The sequence below is a fragment of the Mustela nivalis genome (genome assembly GCF_964662115.1).
Source record: "Mustela nivalis genome assembly, chromosome: 17".
Lineage (NCBI taxonomy): Eukaryota > Metazoa > Chordata > Mammalia > Carnivora > Mustelidae > Mustela > Mustela nivalis.
The window spans coordinates 56,329,661-56,355,356 of record NC_139036.1 but is presented as its reverse complement, the minus strand read 5'-3'; the positions used below and the strand labels follow the sequence as shown (position 1 = coordinate 56,355,356).

At 54.9% G+C, this 25,696-nt stretch overlaps 1 protein-coding gene across 1 annotated transcript; it reads left to right on the top strand.

Moving 5' to 3' along the window:
* The first annotated feature begins 9,358 nt into the window (after nucleotides 1-9,358).
* On the top strand, nucleotides 9,359-23,901 carry FADS6 (fatty acid desaturase 6). Its single transcript, XM_082706760.1, has 6 exons — nucleotides 9,359-9,627; nucleotides 10,129-10,295; nucleotides 19,209-19,389; nucleotides 19,985-20,172; nucleotides 21,189-21,368; nucleotides 21,956-23,901. Exons 1-6 carry the CDS (start codon nucleotides 9,465-9,467, stop codon nucleotides 22,103-22,105), a joined length of 1,029 nt encoding a protein of 342 aa, XP_082562886.1. The 5' UTR covers nucleotides 9,359-9,464; the 3' UTR covers nucleotides 22,106-23,901.
* Nucleotides 23,902-25,696: the final 1,795 nt, after the last annotated feature.

The following is a 25,696-nucleotide window of genomic DNA, read 5'->3' as shown; positions in this document are numbered from 1 at the left end:
GAAGGAAGGCGATCGGGTAGAGGCAAATCTACATTTTGGAGCCGCCAGGTTACCAAGGAGCCTAGGTGGGCAACTTCCTCCAGGCCAGTGTGTCTGACTGGGGTGCACGGCTCTGCCACCTGCTGGGAAGGCTAGCTTGCTTTCCCAAGCCTCTGAGTTTCCACCTGTGAGTGGAGATAATTAAACCCCGCATAGTAGGCCAGTTGGGGGATAAACTATGATAAGCGCTTAGCTCTGGTCTTGACCCCCAGTAGGTGGAGCTCCAGTGAGGGGCCTGACAGACAGGAATCTGGGGGTGAGGAGGGCTTGAGCCAGGCCTGGGGATCCCTGAGCTGGAGGCCCCAAGAACCGACGTGTTGGATTGTCCCAAACTCCCCTTTCCATGTTCCCACACTTCCTGCACAGCCTGTTCGGTATTTGCAGAGCAGAAGTGGGAAGAGCCATCATGACCCTGAACCCCAGCCTTCCTCTGTGCGTGTGTGCAAGCCTGTGCACATATACACACACGCATGTGCACACACACACACAAAAACAAGGCAAGGAGGAGAGTGAAACAGAGGGAGTGACCATGTTTCGGCCCTTTGCTCACTAGAAATGGAAACCATTTTTAGTATCATTATTGATACCAATACATATTGGATTTAAATCATATCGATATTCAGCATAACAATAATGCTATCGTTATAGTAGCCCAAGGAACGGCTTAGTACAGAAATGATCTTATTACTCTCTCCAGCAACCCAGTAAGGTAGGGAGTATCACCCTCATCCACTCCAAGTCACCTTGTCAGAAACCTGAGGCTCAGAGAGGTCAAGCAACTAACCTAAGGTCACACAGCAAGAATGGGACCGTGGGTGTGTCTGAGTCCGGAGCCCTGCTCTATGTACTGTTCTCAGTTGCCTCCCCACCATGCAAGAATCGTGGCTCTCACTCCCCTTCCAGCCGTGGCACTGGGCCTACCAGGTCCAACACACACCCTTCAAGCTAATGTATATCCCAGAGCCACTTGAACACACTGGACTGTGGTGCTGGACTGATGTGGTGGCGGGGGGGACCAAGTGTCCCTTGGAAAACCTCACTGGTCAGGAGTCTGGGTTGCTGACAGTTCCAGCCTTGGGTCTGCAAGGACCTTCCTTGCTCTATAACTTGGAAAGGTGGCCTGGGCCTCAGTGTCCTTTTTGCCAGGTGGAGATGGGCTGACAGCAGCATCCCCACCAGCTCAAAGCCGGTCCCTTTTCCCTTCCCTGTCTCTCTCCCTGACCTGCCCCTCGGGGCCATCACCAACCTGGCTTCGTCCCTGCAGATCAGCTGGCGGCCTAGAAGGTGGGAGGCGCACGGCAGGTCGCTGTGGCGGGCCAGGGTCCTTGAAGGTGAGGCGGACGCTCGGACGGCCCGAAGATGCGGTCCTGCCCTGCTGGAGCCCGGAGAGCTTGGGATGCCGGTCCTACTCTCAGCTGATCAAGATCTGAGCCACGGGGCCGGCCACTTTTCCCCAGAGCGCTCGGCCCCGCCCCTGTGAATAATGCTGCTTGCCTCCTCGAGAAGGCCCTCACCCGGCTTTGATGATCTGGGGGGGGGGTAGCACGAATGGGTGAAAGACAAGGAAGTCTTACAGACCCGGCCACTTGGGCGTGGAGCCTAAAAATGGTTAACCTGCTGGTGGGAGGGACCTTTCTAACCTACCCCATGTCCCCCAACCTCCCAGGACCCTCCTTCCAGATCTCCAAACTTAGCCCTGACTCTCATGATCCTTCCAGGGCCTGGGGCTGGGGCAAGGCTCCTTCCTACCCCACCCCAACCACAATGATAATTAACCCCAATGAACCCCAGCAAACAAAGACGGGGATTGCAGAAGGGAGAATCACCGCTGCCCCGGGGGGGGGAACTCCAGAGGTCCCAGGAAGGCCAAACCCAGCATCAGCTAACATCGCCCCTTCACACACACAACGCATTTTTGCCTAAGTAGGTCCACGGGTTCCCCGTCCACTGGGGCTTGGGAGGAGCTCACCTGTCTCAAGTTTGGACCAGAGTCGTCTTCATCATCTAATGTCTTAAAAGAAAAAAAAAACAAAAAACTTTTATCTCCTTTGTCCATTCTCCTGAGTGTGTTTTCCTAATCTTCCCATTCATACACCTATTCATTCATTCAACGAATGTTTACTGAGCACCTACTATGTGTCACACATAGTGTGAGGCCCCAGGGAGTGGATGTTGCCCAAAGAACAGGAAGGACCCGTGTGCCTGCCAAGCCCTGTCCCCTTCTCCTTCAGGCAGCCTGGTTTGACTCACGCGGTCTGTGGTCTGTCCGTCAGCTGGTAAACAAGGTGCTGTGCTGGGCAGGAGGGGGTGTGAGTGTGTGTTGGGTGGCAGGCTGGAGGTTTCGGAGGTAGCTCAGGGAAACATAAGGAAGGTGTGTGTGTGATGCGCGCCCTCATTGGCTGTGGTCAGAGCTGCTTTACCCTCTCTCCCCAGGCACAGGAAGGCAGGGACCCCGAGTTGGCCTGTACTGAGGTTGGGGCTGCATGTCCCAATTCTGGCCAGTGGGACGTGGACGGAAGTGATGTGTACCACCCCCAGACTTGGAGCTAAAATGGTCTTCTCATGTTTTCTCTTCCAACGTTCCCCCACCCCTCACCACCCCCAGACATCATTATGGTCCATGTTGGAGGCAGGGGCATCACCAGATGGAAGGAACCTGAACCCCTGAGTCACCCCTTGGAACAGGGCCAGCTGACCTGGATCGGACGGACGGTGATGTGAGCAGGGAATGAAGTTGCATCGTAGTTACCGCTGAGATGTTTGGGGCAGTTTGTTACAACAGCTGCTGCTGCTTATCTTGACTAATGCAGGCGGGTAACCCGGGAACATGCGGAATCCTATGATTAGGTCACGGGGCACGAGAGGGATCACCGTCAGGCAGTGCGGGACAACCAGTGTCTAGCGCTAGCTGGCAGGTGATGAAATCAGAGCAGGGGACAGACACCGTGAGTGGGAGCACCTGGCAAAAAGTAGGGGCTCAGGAAAACTGGGGGCAACAGTGAAATACACGGCAACATTGGGAAGGCTTTGTAGGGGTGGCAGAAGTCACCAGCACCCTGGAGGATGGGTGGGTTTAGATGGGGTGCAGGAGTAGAAACAGTTCCCCCGGGAATGAAGATGGTGGTGAGAAGGAGCAACAGCTTCTCAGGCTTTCGGAGCTCAGTGACAGCCAGTCTGGCCGGAAGCAGAAGAGTTGTCAGAGAAGGAGCTAGAACTTGGAGGCTCTCAAAGGCCAAGCTGAGCAATTTGGACCTCAGGCTGTGGGTCAGTGGTCTCCAAAGCGGGGTGTGCACAACTACTGGGGCACAGGAAAAAATATTAAAATGCTCATTGATATTTATCTCACTCTTTTAAATGCCTGTGTTTTATATATGAAGCTACTAAGCTCAGAGAGGTTGAGTAACTCACCCAAAGCCACACAGCTGGCAAGTGTGTCTGACTCCAGAGCCATGCTCTTCACATATGCTAAGTCTTATGCAGAAAGGTGAGAGGCTGGACAGAGCCGGAGGCAGGTCTAGGGGAGGCTGGCTGGGAGGAGTAGACCGGCCCCAGCCCTGGCTGTCTCTGCTTTGGCAGCAGGACAGCAGTCCACTGTGGGCTAAGGTGAAGGAGCCTGCCCGGGCCTGCTCACTGGGGCACCAGGGGCCTGTTGTGAGAAGCCTTTCAGGGAGCCTCAAAGCTGCGGACCTGGCTGGCCCATCACCCAGAGTGTTTTCTCATAATTCATTCTCACTCCCGTGAGCAGGATCCTAGGAGCCGGGAGAGGCAGCACGCTGGGCTGAGAGGTCAGGCCAGGCTGACAGAGAGGAGTGGGGGAGAGTCGGGCAGACCAGGTGCTCCTCCAACCCCTACATGCTCAGCTGCCAAACCCTGAGGCCAAGGAATAGAGACTCCAGCCCCAATCTGGTTTCCTACACTTAAGTCTTTTTTTAAAAATCTTTTTATTATTATTATTTTTTAAAGGTTTTTTTTTTTTTTTTTTTTTTTTAAACAAAGGGAGAAAGATCACAAGTTCAGAGAGAAGCAGGCAGGGCGGGGGCGGGGGAGCAGGCCCCTTTCTGAGCAGAGAGCCTGATGTGGGACTCGATCCCAGGACTCTGGAATCATGACCTGAGCGAAGGCAGAGGCTTAACTCACTCAGCCACCCAAGCACCCCTCCCACACTTAACTCTTGCTGGGTTTCTGGGTGACCTCTACCTTCCAATTTTTACTTCTTAAACAAACCAACAAGCAAGCAAGCAAGCAAGCAAGCAAAACTCTTACCAATTAGAAAACTAAAGCAAATGTTTTATTTTAAGTTTTTATTTTTTTTAAGATTTTATTTATTTGTGAGAAAGAGAGCACAAGCAGGCAGAGTGGCAGGCAGAGGCAAGGAGAGAGAAGCAGGCTCCTTGCTGGACCAGGAGCTCAATGTGGGACTCAATCCCAGGACTCTGGGATCATGACCTGAGCTGAAGGCAGCCACTTAATTGACTGAGCCACCCAGGCCCCCCAAAGCAAACTTTTTTTTTTTAAGGATTATTTTATTTTATTTTTTAAGATTTTAATTTTTTTATAAGATTTTATTTATTTATTTGACAGAGAGAAATCACAAGTAGATGGAGAGGCAGGCAGAGAGAGAGAGAGAGAGAGGGAAGCAGGCTCCCTGCTGAGCAGAGAGCCCGATGCGGGACTCGATCCCAGGACCCTGAGATCATGACCTGAGCCGAAGGCAGCAGCTCAACCCACTGAGCCACCCAGGCGCCCAAGATTTTAATTTTTTAAAAAATTTTATTTATTTGATAGAGATCACAAGTAGGCAGAGTGGCATGCAGAGAGAGACAGTTGGGGGAAGCAGGCTCCCTGCTGAGCAGAGAGCCTGATGTGGGACTTGATCCCAGAACCCTGGGATCACGACCTGAGCCGAAGTCAGAGGCTTTAATCCACTGAGCTACCCAGGTGCCAGCTATTTTTTAAGATTTTATTCAATTATTTGACAGAGAGAGAGAGAGAAAGAGGGATCACAAGCAGGCAGAACAACAGGCAGAGAGAGAGAGGGAGAAGCAGGCTCCTTGCTGAGCAGAGAGCCTGGTGCAGGGCTGGATCCCAGGACTCTGAGATCATGATCTGAGCCAAAGGCTTAACCCACTGAGCCACCCAGGTGCCCCACCAAAGCAAATGTTTAAATAAAATGAAATCTACGTATAGAAAACAGCAGTATAGCATCACGAATCTTTACAAATCATGCACAATCTTTACATCATGATCTGGGTGTTAGTTACCACCCAGGTCAAGAAACAAAACATTTGCCAGCCCCCAGAAACCCTTATAGGACCCCTTGTGGGGTCAGGAGCCATCCTAAGCCTGGTTGTGAATTTTATATGAATGGAATCCAGCGGAGTCTGTGTTCTGCTGTGTCTGCCTCAGTTCAGCATTCGGTCTGGACTGTGTGATACACCCTGGCTTGCATACAGTCCACATTTTGTTTACCACCGTACTGGTGGGGGATATTTGACTTGTCCCAGGGGCTTGCCTATTTGGAGTTCTGTGGCTCTGAATGTTCCTGCATGTTTCTTTGCATTTCTGTTGAGGGTATACTTAGGACATGCCTGTGTTGAGAGCTCTAATAGCGCTCTTTCCATTTAAAAAGAGAATCTGCCTTCCTGTTTTGTTTTGCTTTTTTTTTTTTTAAGGTGTCATTTAAAAAAAATTTTTATTTATTTGACAGACAGAGATCACAAGTAGGCAGGGAGGCAGGCAGAGAGAGAGAGGGGGAAGCAGGCTCCCCACTGAGCAGAGAGCCCGATGCGGGGCTCGATTCCAGGACCCTGAGATCATGACCTGAGCCGTTTTTGTTTTGTCAACTCTACTGAAGTATAGTGAACTCTAATAAAACACACTCATTTTTAGGGTCCAGGTGGATGACTTTAGAGCAACATATGCACCCAAGTGAACACGACCACGATCAAGATACAGAACATTTCCATTCTCCCCGAAAGTTTCCTCACGTCCCTTTGTAATTACTGTCCCCCACACCGTTCCCCACCCACCCCTCCCTGGGCAACTGCTGATTTAACTTCTATCGCCATGTATTAGTCCTGTTGTTCTTGAACTTCCTAGAAAGCCGATCACACAGTCAGTACTGTGTTGTCTGGCTTCCCTCCCTTGGCATTCGTTCTGTGGGATTCGTGTCAGTCCATCCACACTTTCCTTTCCCGGTTTGCCTGTTTCAGGTGCTCCTTTGTATCCAGTGTGTTGTTTCAATGTATCCATTTGTTAACCCTCCTGTGGATGGAGGTTCCTGCTGTTTCCAGTTCGGCTAGAATGAACAAACGCGGCTAGGATCATCGGGATACACGTTTTTATGCAGATACCTGTTTTTATTTCTGTTGGTTTAGTAGCTGGGAGCTGCATTGTTGGGCCATAGTGCAAGTGTGTATTCAACCTTACAGGAAACTGCCAAATTATTATCCAAAGGGTTGTACCACCTTGACCTCTCATCAACACGAATGAGAGGTCAGTTGCTCCGCATCTCCTTGCCCATATGTAGTGGCCATACAGTAAGTCTGAAGGGTTACCTCATTGGGAGTTTTAATCTGCATTTCCCTAAAGACTAATGATGTCAAACATCTCTTCTTGTACTCATTAGCCACTTGTACATTTCCCTTGGCGAACTATTTCAGTCCTCCTGATTTTGTGGGTTTTTTAAAAAAAGATTTTATTTATTTGATGGAGAGAGAGTGTGAGAGGGCACATGCAGGGGGAGTGGCAGAGGGAGAGGGAGAAGCAGGCTCCCCGCTGAGCAGAGAGCCCGATGTGGGTCTCCATCCCAGCACCCTGAGATCATGACCTAAGCTGAAGGTAGAGACTTCACCGACTAAACCACCCAGGTCCCCTCAGTCTTCCTGATTTTGATTTCCCTCTCTCCCTTCCTACAGCGCCCCTCCCCTGCCATCCACATTCTCAGTACTCTCTTATTTCAGGGTACAGAAGCGGTCTCCACTTCACTTCACTCCACGGTGCCCAGTGACCCTTCCCAAACACACTACACAAGTCATTCCCTTGCTCTAAAGGCTGCTATGGCTCCCCAGTCCTGCAGGAACAAGCCCCCATCTCTCAGTCTGCCATTCTCTGTGCCTCCAGCACCTGGTCCCAGCCTCTCTCTCCTGCCTTCCCTAACACTCTCCCAACCCTCTCTAAGTCTTGAAGACCCAGAATGCTTTGCGCTCTTCCCTTGCGCTCTTCCTTCTCGGGCAGGTGCGAGTCTGTTCCAAATGAAGTCTGCCTCTCTCCTGGGAGGCCGCCAGCCAGCCCTACCTATGGGGATTCCTGGCTCCGGGAGCTCTTCTAACACACGTTGGCCTCTGTTCCTGTTTGACACTCAGCATCACTTAGATGGCCAGAAGGAAGCAGGGGGCTTCTTGGTACTTTCTTCCTACCTTGGTAGGAAGTTTCCTAGTTTATATGATAAAAGCCATGGAATTCCATCTTTACAAAATAGTATTGTCATACTGCATATTAATGTCAAATAAGCTTTTAAAAACTGTACATGTCTTTTTCCTGAAAATTCTAATATCTGGGAGGGAGGGACTTGGAGGTAGGGTAAGGTGGGGGAGAAACACCTCCTCCTTCTCTGTCTTAAGAATCTGATATAAAGGGACTCCTGGGTGGCTCAGTCAGTTAAGCATCTGACCTCAGCTCATGTCATGATCTCAGGGTCCTGGGATCGAGCCCCGTGTCGGGCTTCCTGCTCAGTGGAGAGCCTGCTTCCCCCTCTTCCTCTGCCCCTCCCCTCCTCCCCCCGCTCCCCTACTCATGCATGTGCTCTCTCTCCCTCTCTCCCTCTCCCTCTATCTTAAATAAACAATAAATAAATCTTAAAAAATAATCTGATATAAACAAAAGGTAATTGAATTTGGAGGAGACACCCTGGATTTGAGTTCTAGGTCTGCCATTTAGCGACTTTGGGGTGGATACTGGGCAGATCAGTTCATCTCTCGGGGCCTCCATGGATTAGACGGGGATGATGTCATCCTTGCGGAGTTGTGGGAAAACATAAAACTTAATAAGGACGTGGAGGCCAATGGTGAAACACACACATGTGTGTGTCTGTGTGTGCGCACCTGAAAATTGGTCTATTAGATGCTAGGCCCTTGGAACACTGACCTGGTCAAGAAATCTTACCCTTTTACGCAGAATTGGAGGGAGAAACTCATAGGAATTCGTGAAAGGAGATGTCACCGTAGACATTAGGAGTCGGTCATCAGGGTCCCTACCCTCCTCCCAGCTCTCTCCTCCACTTCTCTCCTCCTCCTGCTTTTCTATCTCCTTCCCAAAGATCGCCTCTGAAATGCTGCTGCCCTTGCCATGCCAGACCTCATTTTGAAAGGGACCCAGTATGAAACCAGGGGGAACGTAAACCCAAAAAAGAGAAAGGCAAACAGAGCCCCAGATGCTGGGAAGGGAGTCTGGCAGAGCACAGAGGCTTGTGCCCACAGGACCTCCAGCACCTCTGGGTGAGGCTGCCAGGCTGCGAAGGGGCTAGGACAGGTGCTGCTCCCAAGGCAGGGGGGTGGGTGCTGTTTGCATGACCCTGAGGGCGCCTGAGCTAGTGGAATTGCAGAGGGATCCACCTGGAATGATGACCTCTGAGTGTCTTTTGTCTAGAGTTATGCCTTCCTCTGTGGTTATTCCTTTTAGACTGTCTCACTCCGCTAGACCGGAGAGCCAATTCTCCAGGGGTCACCTTTGCTAAACTCGAGGACCAGAGGGACCCCACACCCCATCTGTTTGGAAAGAGTGAGTCCTCGAACTTTCTGCCCCACAAATTCAAGAACGTTTCTGTGCCAAGAACCGCTCTAGTTACTAAAGACCCAGCCGGAGCGAGAGCGGCAAAAGTAAGGGTCGGCAGACAGCAGCCGGCTGGTGGGGACAGGCCCGGGTCACATGTGGGAATCCGCTAAGCGCTGCTAAGAAAATACACGGCTGGGGGATAAAAATGCTACAGCGGACTCGAGAGGGTGCAGGTACGGGTACCGGAGAAGCGAGGAAGGTGTCTGAAGTCAGGCGGTCAGAGAAGGCCCGGGGGGGGGGGGGGGGCTTTCCATGGGGGTCTCCGCGCCAGCCTCCTCCGCGGGGGTCGCCGCGTTGCCTCCAGCCCCGGCTGCTTCTCGCTCCTCGCCAGCGCGCATCCGCCCGCTCCTCCTGCGGCGTTTCTGGTCTCTCCAGCGGGGAAGGCGACCCTGGGTAGGGCCGGGTGGCCGCCGCGCGCCGCAGGAGGCGCTCGGGTGCCCAGCACGCACCGTGACACCGAGGGCGGGTGTCCCCGGCTGGCGCGTGACTCCGCCCCGGCCCGCCCTTGCTCGCGCCGTGCGCCTCGCGGGGCGCCGCAGACGGTCCCCGAGTCCTCCTGGGTCGCTCTGGTGGCCGCCGGCCGCTCGGAGCCTATGGAGGCGGCTCGGGACGCCCCCCTGGGGAACGGCGGGGGCGAGGCGCTGCTGGGTGAGCTGGAGGCGCTGGTCCGGGACGTGGAGAGGGCGAGCTCGTGGTGGGAGCGCCACGGCGTGGACTGCGCCATCCTCACGCTCAGCCTTCTCGCCTTGCCGGCGGGTGAGGAACACGGGACAGGGTGACAGCGGGCCGGGCTGCGGCCGCGGAGCGGGGTGCGGGGTAGGGTGGTGGAGAGGCTGGGGATTGGGGCATGGAGGAGATGGTGCGTGCCGGGGACCCCAGGAAGGAGGGGTTCACCCCAAATCTGAAAATCTGGTGGCAGTGTCCTGCCCTGGTCCCCAGAGGAAGGGGGCACTGGAGAAGGGAGGAGGCCGGAGGGCCTGAAGGGCGGTTGGGTTGGGGGGAGGAGGAGTTGGGAGGGATGAGACGGACTGGGGGAGGGGAGGATGTTCCATGGGGACACCAGGGATGGGGTTTCCCCTGGAACTTTCCTGGTTGGGACCTGGCTCACTCTGCCTGTGGCAGCCCCCAAGCCCCTGGCCCACTTTGGCCTGGGTTGTAGGCGTGGGGGCCAGGATATTTGGTCCCAGATCTCCAAGAGCTGAAGGAAAACCCTGCCTAGCCCCATGCCCCCATCCCCATTCTCCATCTTCCCTACAGGGTTCTTATGCCTGCGGTCTGAGAATGTCCTGGCCCTGGGGCTGGGCATTACCATCCTGGGGATGAGCCACTACACACTCACAGTCAAGGGCAGCCACCTGGCCACACACGGGGCGCTCACAGAGTCCAAAGGCTGGAGCAAGATCTGGGAGCTGTTCTTTGTGGAGGTGAGCCTAGCTAAGAGGGCAGAGGGCGTCCACGCTTGGGGGCAGAGAGCTGCATGAGGAACAGGTGCACGTCCCCCTACGGCAGGGGACCTGGCCTGGGCACCCCTGTTTCTCCAGGGGGCATCTCCTTGCCTCTCTGTGGCACAGGACCTAGTGGACCCGGCTACAACCTTTGAGGTTTCCTGGTTTCACAGTCAGGGAGTAAATTGTGAACCCCTGACAGAGAGGGAGGGGTAACAGGGGCCTGACGGTGTCCCAGCTCTGGACCGTGCACCCCTCTGATGCCTGGCAATGCAGAGCCAGCCTGAGGAACCCCCTGTTCTCCTGACCTTTGCTTCCCCTGAACTGTACCCTCCACTTTCTGCTTCACCTTTTTCCCCTCCGGACATAGCCAGAGGCTTCTGGCCAGGTTGTCCTTTTCTCTGGACTCGAGTCAGGACTTTCTGGTTCCTTTGTGCAACTTGCCCCCTCCCTGCCCCTCCCAGGTACATCCTCACCTGGCTGCCCAGGTCCCTTAGGAGCAAACATGAGAGCGGGCACCAGAAGCAGTCCTTTCCTGCCGTGGCTTACTGTGACCAACGAACTCAAAGAGTAACTTGACACAATTTCTAAAAAGATTTGATTTATTTGTTTGTCAGAGAGATAGAGAAAGAGCGAGCACAAGCAGGGGGAGCAGCAGAGGCAGAGGGAGAAGCAGACTCTCTGCAGAGCAGGGAACCCGATGTGGGGCTGGATCCCAAGACCCCGGGTGAGATCATGACCTGAGCTGAAAGCAAACGCTTAATAGACGGAGACACCCAGGCTCCCCAGACTTTATATAACTTTATTAAGGCCTCTACGTGCTCGTGCAGACCCACAGATGACATTTCATAAAGCTACACATTTCCTACCTAGGGTTCTCCATTCCCCCTTTCTCCCCTCCCCTCCTCTTCCACAGGCACACATTTCTAGCTGCCAACAACCAGAGAAGCCCAACAGGTTCCCTGTCTTCAGGGTCTATTTCAAGTGGTTTCCCTTCCCAGGGAAGCCCTGGGCGCTGATGCTCCCTAGTCTCTGAGGTCTGGAGCTGGGGTCAGATGTCCCGTAGCTTGTAGTCAGGGGCAGGGGAGAAGCTGGGGACACAATGGGTAGAATGAGCTCTCTGTGGCCCTTTCAAAGCTGTCCTGTGTGCCAGGAGCCCTGGCGGCAGCGATGGTGAGTAGGTGTTGTGGATTTTGGACTAAGTTACACAGGGGATTTGGCGGTACAGAGACATGACTGTGTCCTCCAAGTTCCCAGCGCAGCTGAATGCCCCGGAGGCCCGGGCTTGTTGGAGGAGAGTGCCTTCCCCCCCTCCCCCCCACTGCCCAGGCTCCCCAGCAGAAGAGCTGGTGTGTAGTTAGTGTCTGACCCAGGCAGCTTGGTGGCTGTAGGCTCTCTTGTCCCTATGAGCCCCAGGGCGGTGACCTCATCTTTACCTCTTTGTAGGTTCAGCTCTTGGCATGGAGCTGAGCTCTCAGTGGGCATTTCATCAATATTGGTTGATGATGACTCTGCAGGGGAAGTGGGGGCAAGGGAAAGCCGGCTGATGAAGGGTCGCCATCTAGAGGCCTAGGAGTCTTTTGTGATGGGGGAGGCTTGGTTCTTACCTCCTGTGGAGACTGAAGCAGAATGTGTTTTTCTGCCCCACACTGTGTGGTTCGTACGTCCCTGGGGAGGGTCTACTTTCCATTGTGGGGCGCGGGACTCCCCCTACCGCTGGCATTAGTGGGGCAAATGGGGTTCTCAGGCAGGGTGCTGGGCTTGGCAGCCAGGCAGGGGCTGGCTTTAGGGCACGGCTGCAGGGGAAGCCACATGTGCAGCCCTACCGGCCACCTGACCGGGGGCAAGTTACTTAATTCACGGTTGGCTTCCTCATCTGATAAACAGGAATCATGATATCCCTCGCTGGTGGAGCCCGTGCGAGGCTTACATGGGACCACGGAGATCTGGATTTAGGGCCTGGGCCTGACTCTTGGATTCTCACCAAATGTTGGGGTTGCTCTTTTTTTTCTGGAGGGAGCGTGAGGTCCGCTGCAAGGAGAGGGTTAGCAGTTTTGTTGTTCCTGTGCATTAGTGCTGTTTGTGTTGAACAGAAAGCTTCATGCATTATGCAAAGCTGGACAGACCAAGTGTGTGAGTGTGTGAGTATGTGGGCCTGTGTGTGTGTGTGTGTGTGTGTGCGCTGAGGGCACTGTTTGCTGAGGCTCTGGCCCACCCCCTGTTCTCTGCATGGCACAAAGGTCAAGTTCTCGCTCCCCGGGACCCTCCCCCTGACTCCCCACTTCTGCCGCATCCCGTTATCTTCACACTTTGGTCCTTCTCTCATCGGCTGCCGGCACTCTGCCCAAACCTGGACCCTCAGGAGCCATCATCACTACAGAATGATCTAGTTCTCTAGTCTGGAGCCCCAGGAGTCAGCGAGTGTTACTGGTGTCCCTGGGCACCCAGCTTTGAGCAGGTTTCTCGAAGGGTCTGCTGGCTTGAGCCAGGGGTGGGACAAGGGCCAGGCCCTTTCTGACCGCTTGGATCTGGGGGAAGGGGCAGGCAGGATGGACAGGGCGGTGACATTCTAGTTGCTGTTTCGTTGAGGTAACCTCAGTCATACACAGCTGCCCACACTGGAGTGAACTTCCCTCCGAAGACCCACTTCTGGTCTGCAGGAGAAAGTTCTATTTCTCTTGCTAGTGAGCCTCTGAACCTCTCCCCCGTCCACTGATGGCCATGGCCTACCCTGCAGAAGCACCTGCCCCTCTTTGTTCTATGTTCCCCAGGAAGGCGGGGGCAGGGTGAAGGGGGGGCAGGGCCATCCTTGGTTTAAATCCCGCAGCTTGGGAAGGATTGACGCCCCCAAATCAGAGGTTTTAAGAACTTCCCTGTATTTCACTCGCAATCAAGATGCTTCCTGAGTGGGGAGGAACAGGTCAAGCCAGTCACTAAATTCTTTAGTGTGTCTCAACTTCAAACCCTCCTTCTAAAGTCGCCTTTGTGCTGCAGGGCTGGAGTCACAGCGTCCAGGGGAAGCCCAGGGAGCCCAGTTCTGCCCTGGGGGAGGGGGTATCACACAGGGGACTTCATTGGGGTCCCGTGTAGTGGTGGAAACAGAGCTCAGAAACCCCAGCCTGGTCCTGATTCTTGAATGTTCTCAAGTTCAGTGTGGCCATTTTCTTCTGGGCTCCCTGACCTTTCCTCTGTCTGCACCTGAACCCTGAGGGGTGTTCGTCTGAGTATGCCCGGCTATGAATTTTTAACTTTTTTTAATTAAAAAATTTATGTGGAGGGCAAAACTAGATCTGTAGGACAAAATATACTTTTGTGAAAAAACCCCCACAAACTTTAGTTTCTAAATAATTATAGATTCATAGGACTTTGCAAGAATAGGACAGAGAGGTCCAGGGCACCCTTCATGCAGCATCCCCCATTAGCTACATTTATAATCTTTTTTTTTTTTAATTATCTATCTATTTATTTATTTAAGGATTTTCTTTATTAAGTTGGCAGAGGGAGGCAGTGAGAGAGAGAGCACAAGCAGAAGAAGAGGGAGAAGCAGGCTTCCTGCTGCTGAACAGGGAGCCTGATGTGGGGCTCGATCCCAGGACTCTGGAATCGTAACCTGAGCCGGCCGCTTAACGACTGAGCCACCCAGGCGCCCCCCACTTTTTTTTTTTTAAAGATTTTATGTATTTCTTTTTTTGTTGTTTATCTTAGAGCGAGGTCAAGCAAGTGGGGGGCGGAGCAGAGGGAGAGGGACAAGCAGATTCCACGCTGAGCATGGAGCCCGACTGGGGACTCGATCCCATGACCGTCACATTGTGACCTGAGCCAAAATCAAGAGTTGGATGCTTAACCCACTGAGCCACCCAGGCACCCCTTTTTATATAACATTTATATTTATAGAAGTGACAGTAGTGTAAGTGTCTTTCAATAGCCAAACAAGAAATTGACATTGGTACTGTGTGTGTGTGTATGTGTGTGTGTGTCTGTCTGTCTCCGCCATTTTATCATGTGTAGATCTGCCAAATGGAGTTTCAAGAAGCCCCCCACCCCATTGACCCCAGCTTTGGTGTGGCTTCCTCAAGGATGAGCCCGAGGTCTCTAAGTAGGGAGTTCTCATGGCCATTCCAACTCTTGTGGGTCTGTAAAGCCCGGCTCCCTGTGGTGGGGACCGCGGTGGGCTCCCATATGGCCCCTCAGAGGCAGAGGACCCTGGAGCAGGTCCAGGCGAGTGTGGATGGCAGCCCGAGGGGGAGGACCACAGCCTTGAGGGAAGGGTTCAGGGAGAGGAAGGCCCGGCAGCGGCTGCCCAGCTGTGAGGATGCCGGTTTGAGGAGGGACTTCGGGCTGGGATGACGTCTGTCCAGGCTGAATGCCAGTGGCTGATCAGTGCTCCCCACGTCACTGAGCTTCTCCTCCCTGCCAAGCCCTCCACTGGGTGCTGGGGACACAACGGTGACCCAGACCTGCTTCTCATTCCCCAGGGGCTCTGAGTCAGGTGGGAAACAGATCACATGAATGACACGGAAGTAATAAAAATCCTGATTCTATCAGCGGACACCTACTGGGCGCCTCCTGGGAACTTCACACGGATTACTGCATGCAGTGGGCACGCCTCCCCGTACGGTGGAAGCTATTATTACCTCCACTTCGTAGATGCGGGAACACGGGTCTGGGAGGATCAGCCGCTTGGCCAAGGCTGCTCAGCTCGTGGTTCACGGTGCAGCCCGGGACGGGGCAGGTGGGATGTGACCGGGAGCAGGTGGTGGGAGCCTGTGAGCACAGAGAGAGCATGACAGGGACACGAGGCCGTATCTCCAGACATCTTTGCTGTTGTGACTGGTGTGTGTGTGTGTGTGTGTGTATGCCGGGCACCTCATGCATAGAGGTCAGGGGTGCATTTGGGATGTGCCTCTACAAGAAAAGAACTGGTCGTTTCTCTGAAATTTGAATTTATCTGAGTGTCCTGTACATGACCTGACACACTATTGCCGAGCCGCGGGGAGCCCCAGAGGCCCTCCTCCACTGAAGCCAACATGAAAGGGCTCCTCAGCTCCTGGGAAGCAGTGAGAGAGGTGCCAAAGAGGTCCTGGGGCCTGTCCTCCCTGAGAGCAGCTGGCCCAGGGACAGCCAGGCATCTTTCTTTCCCATCTGGTCCATGCTTGTTGCCCCCTCATCCCTGTGTCCCTCTCTGGAGTGATGCCACCAGCCACCACACCTTAGCTGCCTGCCCCCCGCCCCCCCCACCCGACCTGGTCATAGTCCTTGATCCCTCCTGCTCCTCCCGCCCCTCCCCCTTCCCAGATCCTGTCCGTCATGCCCCGCCTGTCCTGTTCCCTTTCCAGCAGCGGCAGCCCATCCCCTGTCTTGTCCTGCCCCTCCCTTCCAAACCAGTAGAATGACCTATTTATAACCCAACTTTGACTGCACCATAATTTTATCAGGATGCATTTTAATCCTGTAGAGTATTGTCTGTTTAAAAAAAATTAATTAAAATATTCAAGGACACATAAGAGATCACGGGCTTCCCTTGGGTTCCGGGAGGCAAATGGGGAGCTGGGGGTGAGGTAGGGGGGAGACCTGTCCCTGTGGGCTTTTTGAATTCCGAATTATGTAAGCATATTACCTATCCAGAAAATAGGTTTTCTCGAACTGCTACCTTAGCTATTCATTATCTCTGGGCACCGGCAGAGGTCTGAGGAGGCTTCAGTGCACAGACCAGTAAATGAAGGAAGTCACTGATGAGAGACTTGGAGTCCCTGATGTTTAGCAAGAGGATTTACAATGGCCCTTGCCCCACGCACACTCTGGCCACTTGCCTCACCTGAGTGCTGCTAAGAGATTGGGGCCCGTAAGTCTTCCTGAGGGGCACAGAGTACGGCCACCTCAAGAAGCAACACCAGCCTTGAGGCCCCTGGCTGGTGCCGTCGGTGGAGTGTGTGCCTCTTGATCTCAGGTTGGGTAGAGAGATTACTTTATTTATTTTTTAAAAGATTTTATTTATTTATTTGACAGAGAGAGAGAGATCACAAGCTGGCAGAGAGGCAGGCAGAGAGAGAAGGAGGGGAAGCAGGCTCCCTGCTGAGCAGAGAGCCCGACTCCGGTCTTGATTCCAGGACTCTGAGACCATGACCGGAGCCAAAGGCAGAGGCTTAACCCACTGAGCCACCCAGGTGCCCTGAGAGATCACTTAAAAAAAAAAAAAAAAAAGAAAAGAAAAGAAAAAGGAAGGAAGGAAGAAAGAAAGAAGCAGCACCAGACTTGTGGCTTCTGGAACCTTCCCCCTGTGTCCGTATGGAATCCTCTCGGGCAAGACCTCTGCCTAACCCTGGAGAGCAGGCCAGTCTGTTTTGCAGTTCCCCAGGCAGCACTGAGCCTCTCCTGTGCCCTTCGGTGTCCGGTGTCCGGTGTCCGGGCATGGGGGCCACGCTGCGGTCTGCCTGACGTCCTCTCTCCCAGCCCAGATCCGCCCCCTCCTTTCCTTCAGGGAATGAACATCCAGATGGGAGTAAGAATTTCAGTATTATGGAAAGAGCCCCAAATCTGTTCTTATTCACATAAAAAGGCCCACCACACACAGACTCTGGAAGTGCGAGTTGAGTCCCATGTAGCTTACTCGTCCGCCCAGCCCCCACCTCCATCCTGGGGTCTGGCCATGTAGCTGAGTGGCTGACAGAGGACCCCACCAGGTCCCTGGGGGCCAAGTTCTTTTTTTTTTTTTTTTTTACGATTTTATTTATTTATTTGCCAGAGAGAGAGGGAGAGGGCACAAGGAGGCAGAGAGGCAGGCAGAGGGAGAGGGAGAAGCAGGCTCCCCACTGAGCAGGGAGCCTGATGTGGGACCTGATCCCAATCAAGTCCCCTAGCCGAAGGCGGGCGCTTAACCGACTGAGCCACCCGGGTGTCTCCTGGGGGCCAAGTTCTTACCACGCTCAGTCCTGCTCAGGTGCGGGGTCGTTGGTGGCAACGCTACTCTGAATGCCGTGGGCTGCCGGTTTCTGCGCGCAGAGGGGAGCCTGTTGTGCCAGAAGGAAAGGCAACTTTGTCCCCCCGCAGCCCGCAGGTGCCATGGGCCCTTGAAGCAGAAAAGCACGGAAGAGCAATTCAAAACAGTTGCTTCTTGGGGTCCCTGTGTGGCTCGGTTTGTCAAGTATCTGCTGTTGGCTCCGGTCACGATCTCCAGGCCCTGGAACCCGGGACCAAGCCCTGTGTCAGTCCCCCTGCTCAGCGTGGACTCTGCTTTTCCCTCTGCCTCTCCCCCCAACTTGTGCTCACGCTCTCAAATAAGTAAATAAAATATTTTTAAAAATATGATTTCTTTAAAAGAATAAATAAAAATAGTTGTTTCCTCCGATTACATGGGATAGAACCTTGAGGTTCAAAACACACACTGCAGGCCGTGGACCGAGGCAGGCTGGCCTCGGAAGATGTCCTTCCTGCCACATCCCAGCTGCAGCCCCGGAGCCCAGTGCTGAAGCCTCTGGCGGTAACTCGGACCCCCCCCCATGTGGCCCCCGTGGGCGCGTGCCCTGGAGACCAGCAGGACTGGGCCGGCTACCTCATGGGAGAGCAGAGTGCTTCCTCCTGCTCCTGGAGACTGCACAGCGAGGCTTCGAGGCTTCCCAGCCTCCGCCTCCCGAGGGGCCCGGGCAGAGCTGGTCTGGCGGATGGGTCTCTTATAAAACCGTGGCAGTCACGTCACTAGCTGTGGCCCTCGGTGTCCTTCAGAGGGAGTGTCCGGCTACATTTTGGCGCCATTTCAGTCCAAGGGAGAAAAGTCCCTGCAGGCGGGGCCTGGAGACAATGTTGTCCCTGATTTGTCTTCTTCTGGCTTTGCCTCTGCTGCCTGGACCCAGAAGCCCGGGTTTCTGTTCACTTGTAGTCAGTGGCTCGTCTCGGGGGTCTTGTGGCTTATCTTGGGTGGATTCTGGGTTCCACTCCTCCCTCTGCCACCTTCTTGAGGGACCGGGGGTGGTCATATGGCCTCTCTCTGCGTCCGTTTCTGCTTCTGTCAACTGTGGATCATAAGGCGGCTGACTCGCTAGGCTTGGAAGGTGGAACGGTTCGCCCCTGCAAAGCGCAGGACACGGGGCGCGAGGCTCGGGGCGCGAGGCTCGCTGCGATCCGGACTAGGAAACGCTTTATGTTTTTCTGGAAACAGTTGGGCAGCCTCTTCCATGACATCAGCCAAATCTTACGGCCTGGATAAAATATGGGAGGAGGCTGACATCTGCATTTTAATTTGCATATATCTGCATAAGAAACACCTTTGTACCTCTTTTGCCCTCAGAATGATGGCCCTTGTTGGAGTCCCGGAGCTGGAGCCGCTGTCCAGTGGCTGCTCCCGGGCAGTTTGGAAGAATCCCACAAGGGCAAGGGTGTGTGCCAGATGAGTCACTCCTGGGGAGACGTTCACACTTAGCCCCCACTGGGGCACCTTGCCCTGGGTCCCACCCTCACCGACAGACCACTCCTCACCCTTCCCCTTGCTGCTCGGGGGCTTCGAATGCACAGCAGCCCTGTGACGACATGATGTTTCCAAGAGCATCAGGCATGACGTCACTGCAGTTGGAGCTGTACCTGCATCATGCCTGATCCTGCCGATAGCCCCCCGAGGCTTGCAGGCTTGCCTGGGCAGTCGGGGGCAGAGTGGCAGCTGGGGCTGGCCTCCCACCTCCAAACACTTAGCATCGCCACGCCAAGTGGACGCTGCCACTCCGCTGTCGTGGACACCCGAGCGCTGATGGTCCGATTGGCTCGGGGAAAGATGGGGATGTAGGGCAGGAAGGCTCTGGAAACGCAGGATCCCAGGGCGGGTGGGTGTTCTTGAGGCTCGCGGGGTCCGCTCTGCTTGACCGTGCATGCCGCGGACCCCGGTGCCCTCTCTGAGCCCTCCTCCAGGTCTGCTCGGCCTTCAGCGCAGAGTATGCCAAGTACGGACACGTCAAGATGCACCACGGTTACACCAACGTGCTGGGCCTGGGGGACTCGAGCACATGGCGGCTGCCTTTCCTCAACCGCTTTGTGTACATGTTCCTTGCTCCTCTCTTGATCCCCATCATAACCCCGCTGGTGGCAGTCGGTGAGTACGCCGGGGCTGCGCCCTGCCCAGAGCGGGTTCCTTACTTCCCTTCCTGCCCTCCTGGAGGCTGCTCGTGGGGCAAGGGCTGGGAGCCCCGAGTTAAGACCAGACACTTTCTGAGATAGGCAGGGCGGAAGGAGCCTTGCACCCAGGGCCAGGTCTGGCTCTGCCGCTGATGGCCATAGGCAGGTCACGTGACCGCTCTGACTTGGGTTCTTACCTGATCCTCCAGGCGGGGTGTGAAGGTATCGTGAGGTCATAGATGCAAAAATACTTCCCGGATGCCTTGTGCTGTGTTGCATGTGAGGGGTCGTAATATTATGGGAGCGATACCATCTGGTGGCAGGAGGGGCTGGAGGGCAGCCAGTGCCCCGGGTGGCACTGACCGCTTCTTAGCACAGTGGCCTTCGTCAACTTGCTTAACTTCCTTATTCATAAGAGGGGCAGATGGACTTTTCGGGGCTGTGAGGGTGAACAGATCGCCCTAGTTAGCCCACTAGCTAGCACCCACGGGCCAGCAGGGAGCCGGCTTTGTGGGATCTGAATGTCACCTCCCCCCCCACCCCCACACTCAATTTCTTGCTCCCTCTGGCAGAGCGGCTGAGGAAGGTGGAGCTCAGGTCCGCTGTGTGCACGCTGGGCCTGATTTCCCTGGGCCTCTACGCTCACTACTGGCTGCTTCGGAACGTGTCTGGCTTCAGGAGCCCCAGCTCGGCCCTGCTGTGTATGTTCGTCAGCAGATCGCTGCTGGCCCACCCTTACCTTCACGTCAACATCTTCCAGGTGAGGCCTCCCCGACTGGGACCGCGGGCTAGACTTGGGGTTCTGGGGAAAGAGAGAGAGGCATCGGCCCCCCACCTCCCGCCCCCACCTCTCTGTGGGTTATCAGAGTCTGGGTTTCAGGTAGAGAGTTTGCTTCTTTTCACCGCTGGCTGCCATTCGCCATTCACATGTGGATCGGGGATGGAAGATTTAAGAAACTTCTCTGCCTAGGGCACTTGACGAGGTCCTGTGGAGACACAAGTGATTAGGACCCCATCTCCCGCCCTCCGGACACTTACTGTGATAGGCCCAAGTGACATGAGCTGTGGGCCATCACCGAGGCCCCGGTGCAGGCCGCGAGGCTGGAGGAGCCGGAGATGGGAGATGGGAGGCTGGGGGCTCAGCGCTCAGACCCAGGGCCATTTCCATGGGGACGCGTCTCTGCTCCCTGGACATGAAGACGAGACGCGTGAAGGTGAGAGCGTCCTTCACGCCCCCGTCCCGGTACTGGCCACGCTGCCCGTGGTGACTTCACCTCTGCCCAGCCGCCTGCCCCCGCCCTGTCCTGCTGCAGCGGGCACTCCCGATCACTTCCGAATCCCTTAGAGGAGGCGCTTATCCATACTTGTTGAATGCAAAATTTGCACAAACTTGATCTTGAACCCTGAGCGGGATTTTGATTAGTGAAAAGAGAGAGAGAAGGTCTCTCCAGGATGAGACAAAGGCATAGAGGCATGAGAACGAGCCGTGGGCAGTCACGGGCATCTCAGGACCATGGGGTCCAAAGGGGTGTCCAAGCCAAGCCCCTCCTTGTAGAGATGCAGACAGAGGCCTAGAGATGGGTGAGATGGAGCTCGGAGCACAGACAGGAGAGTCCCCAGTTCCTCTCGCCTCCCCAGGTCCCTCCAGAGTGGGAGTGAGGGAGGCAGAGGGACCCACTGGGTCCCCAGGTGGTAGGTGAGGATGTCCGGGGCAGGGCGGGGAGGCCCAGGGCTGCCTGGCCTCGGCCGAGGGTGTGACCCACGTGTCTGTTGCAGCACATCGGGCTGCCCATGTTTTCCCGGGACAGGAAGCCCCGGCGGATTCACATGATGAGCCTGGGCGTGCTGAACCTGCCCCGGCTGCCGGTGCTGGACTGGGCGTTCGGCCACTCCCTCATCAGCTGCCACGTGGAGCACCACCTCTTCCCCTGGCTCTCTGACAACATGTGCCTGAAGGTCGGTGGTGGTCGGGCTGGCGGACTTGTGATGAAGGGGCTATCTGAGGGCAGAGGGCAGTGCAGCCCGGGTCCCCCAGCTGGCCTGGTCAGAGGTCCCCTGAAGGCCAGCCCTGTGCACCAGCAGCGGTGTACCTTTCCCATCACAGACTTGTGGGTTCCTTACTCACACTGCGACTCTGGGCAAGTTAACTGAATGTCCAGGAGCCTCTGCTTCCTCGCCTGGGTGATGAGAGTAAGCAGTGCTTGTTGGCAGGCTTTCAGGGTGAAATGAGATGGATCTGAAATGCTGGGCACGCAGGCCGTGCTTGGCAAAGGGAACTACAGCTTTTATCCCCTCTGCCAAGGAGGACTGTCATCCAGTTGGGCACCCTGGTGGGGAGGAGGTAGGGGAGAAGCCCCCCTTTCCCTTGCCTCCCGGGAGGGGAGAGGCAGGAATTCCCCCTGCCCCAGGCTCCTCCAGAGCCTCGTGGGACACTGCGGTGACAGGAGCTTGGGCTGGGAGGAGGAAGAGCCCTGCAGGAGAAGGGGGCGGGGCTGCCCCCAGTCCTGGCTCAGCGGCTCCTCCTCTTGTCTGTCTCCTGGCAGGTGAAGCCTGTGGTGTCCGGGTTCCTCCGTGAAAAGCAGCTGCCGTACAACGAGGACTCTTACCTGGCTCGATTCAGGCTGTTTCTCAACCGCTACGAGGAGTTCATGGTGCAGACCCCTCCCATCACCGAACTGGTGGGGTTGCAGTGAGGGGTGGGCCGCACAGTCACCCCGCACCCCCTCCCTGGCCCGACCCTAGCTCTCTTGCTTCTGCTAGCCTGCCTTCACTCCAGGAGGGCCTGGGCCCTCCCCCAGTGCGGTGGCTGGGCTGCTGGTGGTGGTGGAGTGGGGAGGCACTGGGGCCAGTGAGGCGGAGTGCTCCAGCTGGGATTTCTGGGGGTAACCTGCCTTGCTTGCTTTTCTGGGGTTTGAGGGATATCTGGGGGGAAAGGAGTAACAGCGGCTGGGCGTTCTGGTCAGTTTGGACCTCAGCCGGCCTTATCTCAGGGCTAAACAGCTGGATTCCTCTCCTGCTGTGTCTGAGCCTCTGTAGGGTTAAGGGAAGGTGATGGGCGGGGTGGGCCCTGTGCAGGGGGAGCCGAGGAGAGAGAAGGGTCAGTCCCCCAGTTAGGGCCTCCCATGTGCCAGGAGAGCCCATGATTGGCGGGCCACTGCTTCTTCCTGTGTCCTTTGAGGCTCTGGCTGCTAAGGAGCCCTCTCCCCGGGGACCACAGGGGGAGGTTACTTTTGGCAGACTTCCTGGGTGTCTCAGCCAGAGAAGCCTCCTCAAGCCACAGGCTCGGCAGCTCCCAACACCTGCAACGTCAGGGAAATCAAAGTGTATGTGTTTTGTGGGGAGAGCACTCCAGGGACAATGAGGGCATAAATAAGAGTGTAAATAGCTTTGAGCTTGACCTTGGCTAGATGGAGCACAAGTGTGCTTTGTTCCATGATGTTTAGAAGGGGCGGACCTGAAAGAAGTATCCACTGCAAAGAGAGTAGCCGAGGCCGGAGGGGGCGAGGGGCTCAGGGCCTGGAGTACAGACAGGCTTCGAGCGGAGAGGAAGGAAGGCAGGGCGCAGGCACAAGGGCTTGGAGTCAAGAGCAGCGCTTGGCTGTGAACAGGTGCCTGCCGCCTGGGAGGGAGGCAGAGATCCAGGGGCACCGATGCCAGCCAGAGGAGGGAGGCAGCGGGCTAGAGACAGCACTGAGAGGCAGCCGGAAGTGGGCCGCCCAGAGTGAGGGCTGGGGGCCGCCCTAAAGAGTGGCTGCACGACAGGGCGCACGGCTGGGCCCAGCTGGAGACTGGGGGAGGGACAGAGGAGGAGGCCGGGCCTAGGACAGGAGCCCAGAGCAGTTCATTCAAAGCAGGGTTTCTCACGTGGGTAGTACTGACATGGCCGGATTGTTCTTTGTCCCTGGGCCCCGTCCTGGGCATCCCAGGATGTTGAACAGCCAGGGAGCTTCTGCCCACAGGGATGCCAGGAGCACATGTTGTGACAATCAAACATGTCTCCAGATATTGCCAACGACCTGTCCCCTAGGGGGCAAAATCATCTCTGGCTGAGACCACGCGAGTCATGTTCTGAGCACACAACTGCCTTGTTTCCCAGTGAAGCCTTTGGACGGGCTGGAGGGCAGGCCAGCGCTGCTGATGGGGCGACTAAATGCGGCAAATAGGATGGACAGAGGGGAGAGACAGCAGGCCGCGCCATCCTCTAAGCCTGGTCCCAGACGCCAACCCATCTCCGGTGTGGCTCCGCTGTCCCCCCAGATCTATGCCCTACCCCCCTCTTCTTCTCCAGCCTGCCTCCCTCTACAAAAGACCTCGGCTTCTACCGGGTGCCCTTTCCGACAGCGAGGGGCTCTCACTACTTCTGAAACTGCTCCCTCTTTCTGCTTCTTCGGGGCCTGGGGTCAGCGTTGGTAACCAAGGGTGCTTCCCCATTCCCTTGATCCTGCCCACGCCTCAGTTCAAAGTTCCTTCATTAAACTCTTTTCAGTCAGCCCTTCTGAGCGTGCCATCTGTTTCCTGCCGGGAGGTGGACCTATAGAGCCGAGTTTTGGATCCAAGCAGTCCTCTTGGAACAGCAAAGGGTTGGCAGCCTCCACAGCCCGCTGCTTTGCTATATGTTATTACCGTTCTTTTGAAATCCATTAGCAGCTCAGAAATGGCCCTCAGGTCTGGGTATGGGATTAATCAAACTGCTAATTCTCCACATAAAAAAATGCAATGTCAGAAAAGCTCCATGGCACAGTCCTGGCTAATGATCAAAAGCACCTAATCCATACCGATGACTCATTGTTATTGATCTGGGCCTGAGTGCGGAGTGGGCAGCCCCAGTACCAGACCTGACAGCACCACAGGAGCCCGAGAACAATGCACTAAGGATGTGGGCTGGGAATGCATGGGGCTTGAGGGGGAAGGCGGAGGTGACAGGAGAGAATGAAGCCCTCCCTGGACTCTACAGAGACCTAAGGTCTAATTTACAGAGGTATATGGGAGGTGATAATATTGATGTTGATGATAGCTAACGTTTTCAGAACTTACAGCAAAGATTATTTTTGAGAGGGGGGAGGAAGGGACAGAGGGAGAGGAAGAAAGAGAATTCTAAGCAGGCTCCACACCCAGCTTGGAGCCCCATGCAGGGCTTGATCCCATGACCCTGAGATCATGACCTGAGTTGAAACCAAGAGTCGGACGCTTAACCGACTGAGCCACCCAGGTGCCCCCAGATAGTATTTTGGGCTTTGTGGACCATATGGCCTCAGTCACAACTACTGAAACACAACTAATTAAAGCACATTAAGCCACAGAAAATATGGAAAGAAGTGAGCATGACTGTGTGCCCATAAAACTTCTTTTGAAGTTTAAGTAATTTTCACATGCCACAAGATATTATTCTTCACAATTCCATTTAAGAATGGAAAAACCATTAGCTTGCACTAGTAGGAAAACAGGTGGTAGGCAGCATTTTGGCCTGCAAGCCATAGTTTGCTTTCTCCTGGTCTAGTGGGACAGACACAAAATACAATGACTTAGTAAAAACCAGAAGAGTATTTACTTCTCAGTAGGAGAGACGGGAAGTGACAAGGAAGCACATGTTCCATTTCTTGATTTCTTGAACCAGATGCTGGTTTATATGTTTATACCTTGTCAGTATATGTCTGTGATTTGTGCACTTTTCTGTTTGTTAGACTTCAATAAAAGACAATTAAAAAATGGGGGCGCCTGGGTGGCTCAGTGGGTTAAACCTCTGCCTTCTACTCAGGTCATGATCTCAGGGTCCTGGGATGGAGCCCGGCATCAGGCTCTCTGCTCAGCAGGGAGTCTGCTCCCCCCACCCCCCCGCACTACCTCTCCGCCTGCTTGTGATCTCTGCCTGTCAAATAAATAAATAAATCATCTTAAAAAAAAAAAAAAAAGATAAGGCTAGTGCCTGGGTGGCTCAGTCGGTTAAGCGTCTACCTTCAGCTCAGGTCACGATCTCAGGGTCCTGGGATGGGCCCAGCGATGGGCTCCCTGCTCAGCCGGGAGCCTGCGTCTCCCTCTCCCACTCCCCCTGCTTGTGTTCCCTCTCTCGCTGTCTCTCTGTCAAATAAATAAAAATCTTTCAAAAAATGATAAGGCAGGGAGGCCTGGGTGGCTCAGTCGGTCACGCGTCTGCCTTCGGCTCAGGTCATGATCCCAGCGTCCTGAAACCCGGTTCCGCATCTGGCAGCCTGCACAGCGGGGAAGTCTGTGGTCTTTAATTTTGATCTCTCAATATATTTTGTATTAAAATCTCTTTTACCGTAATT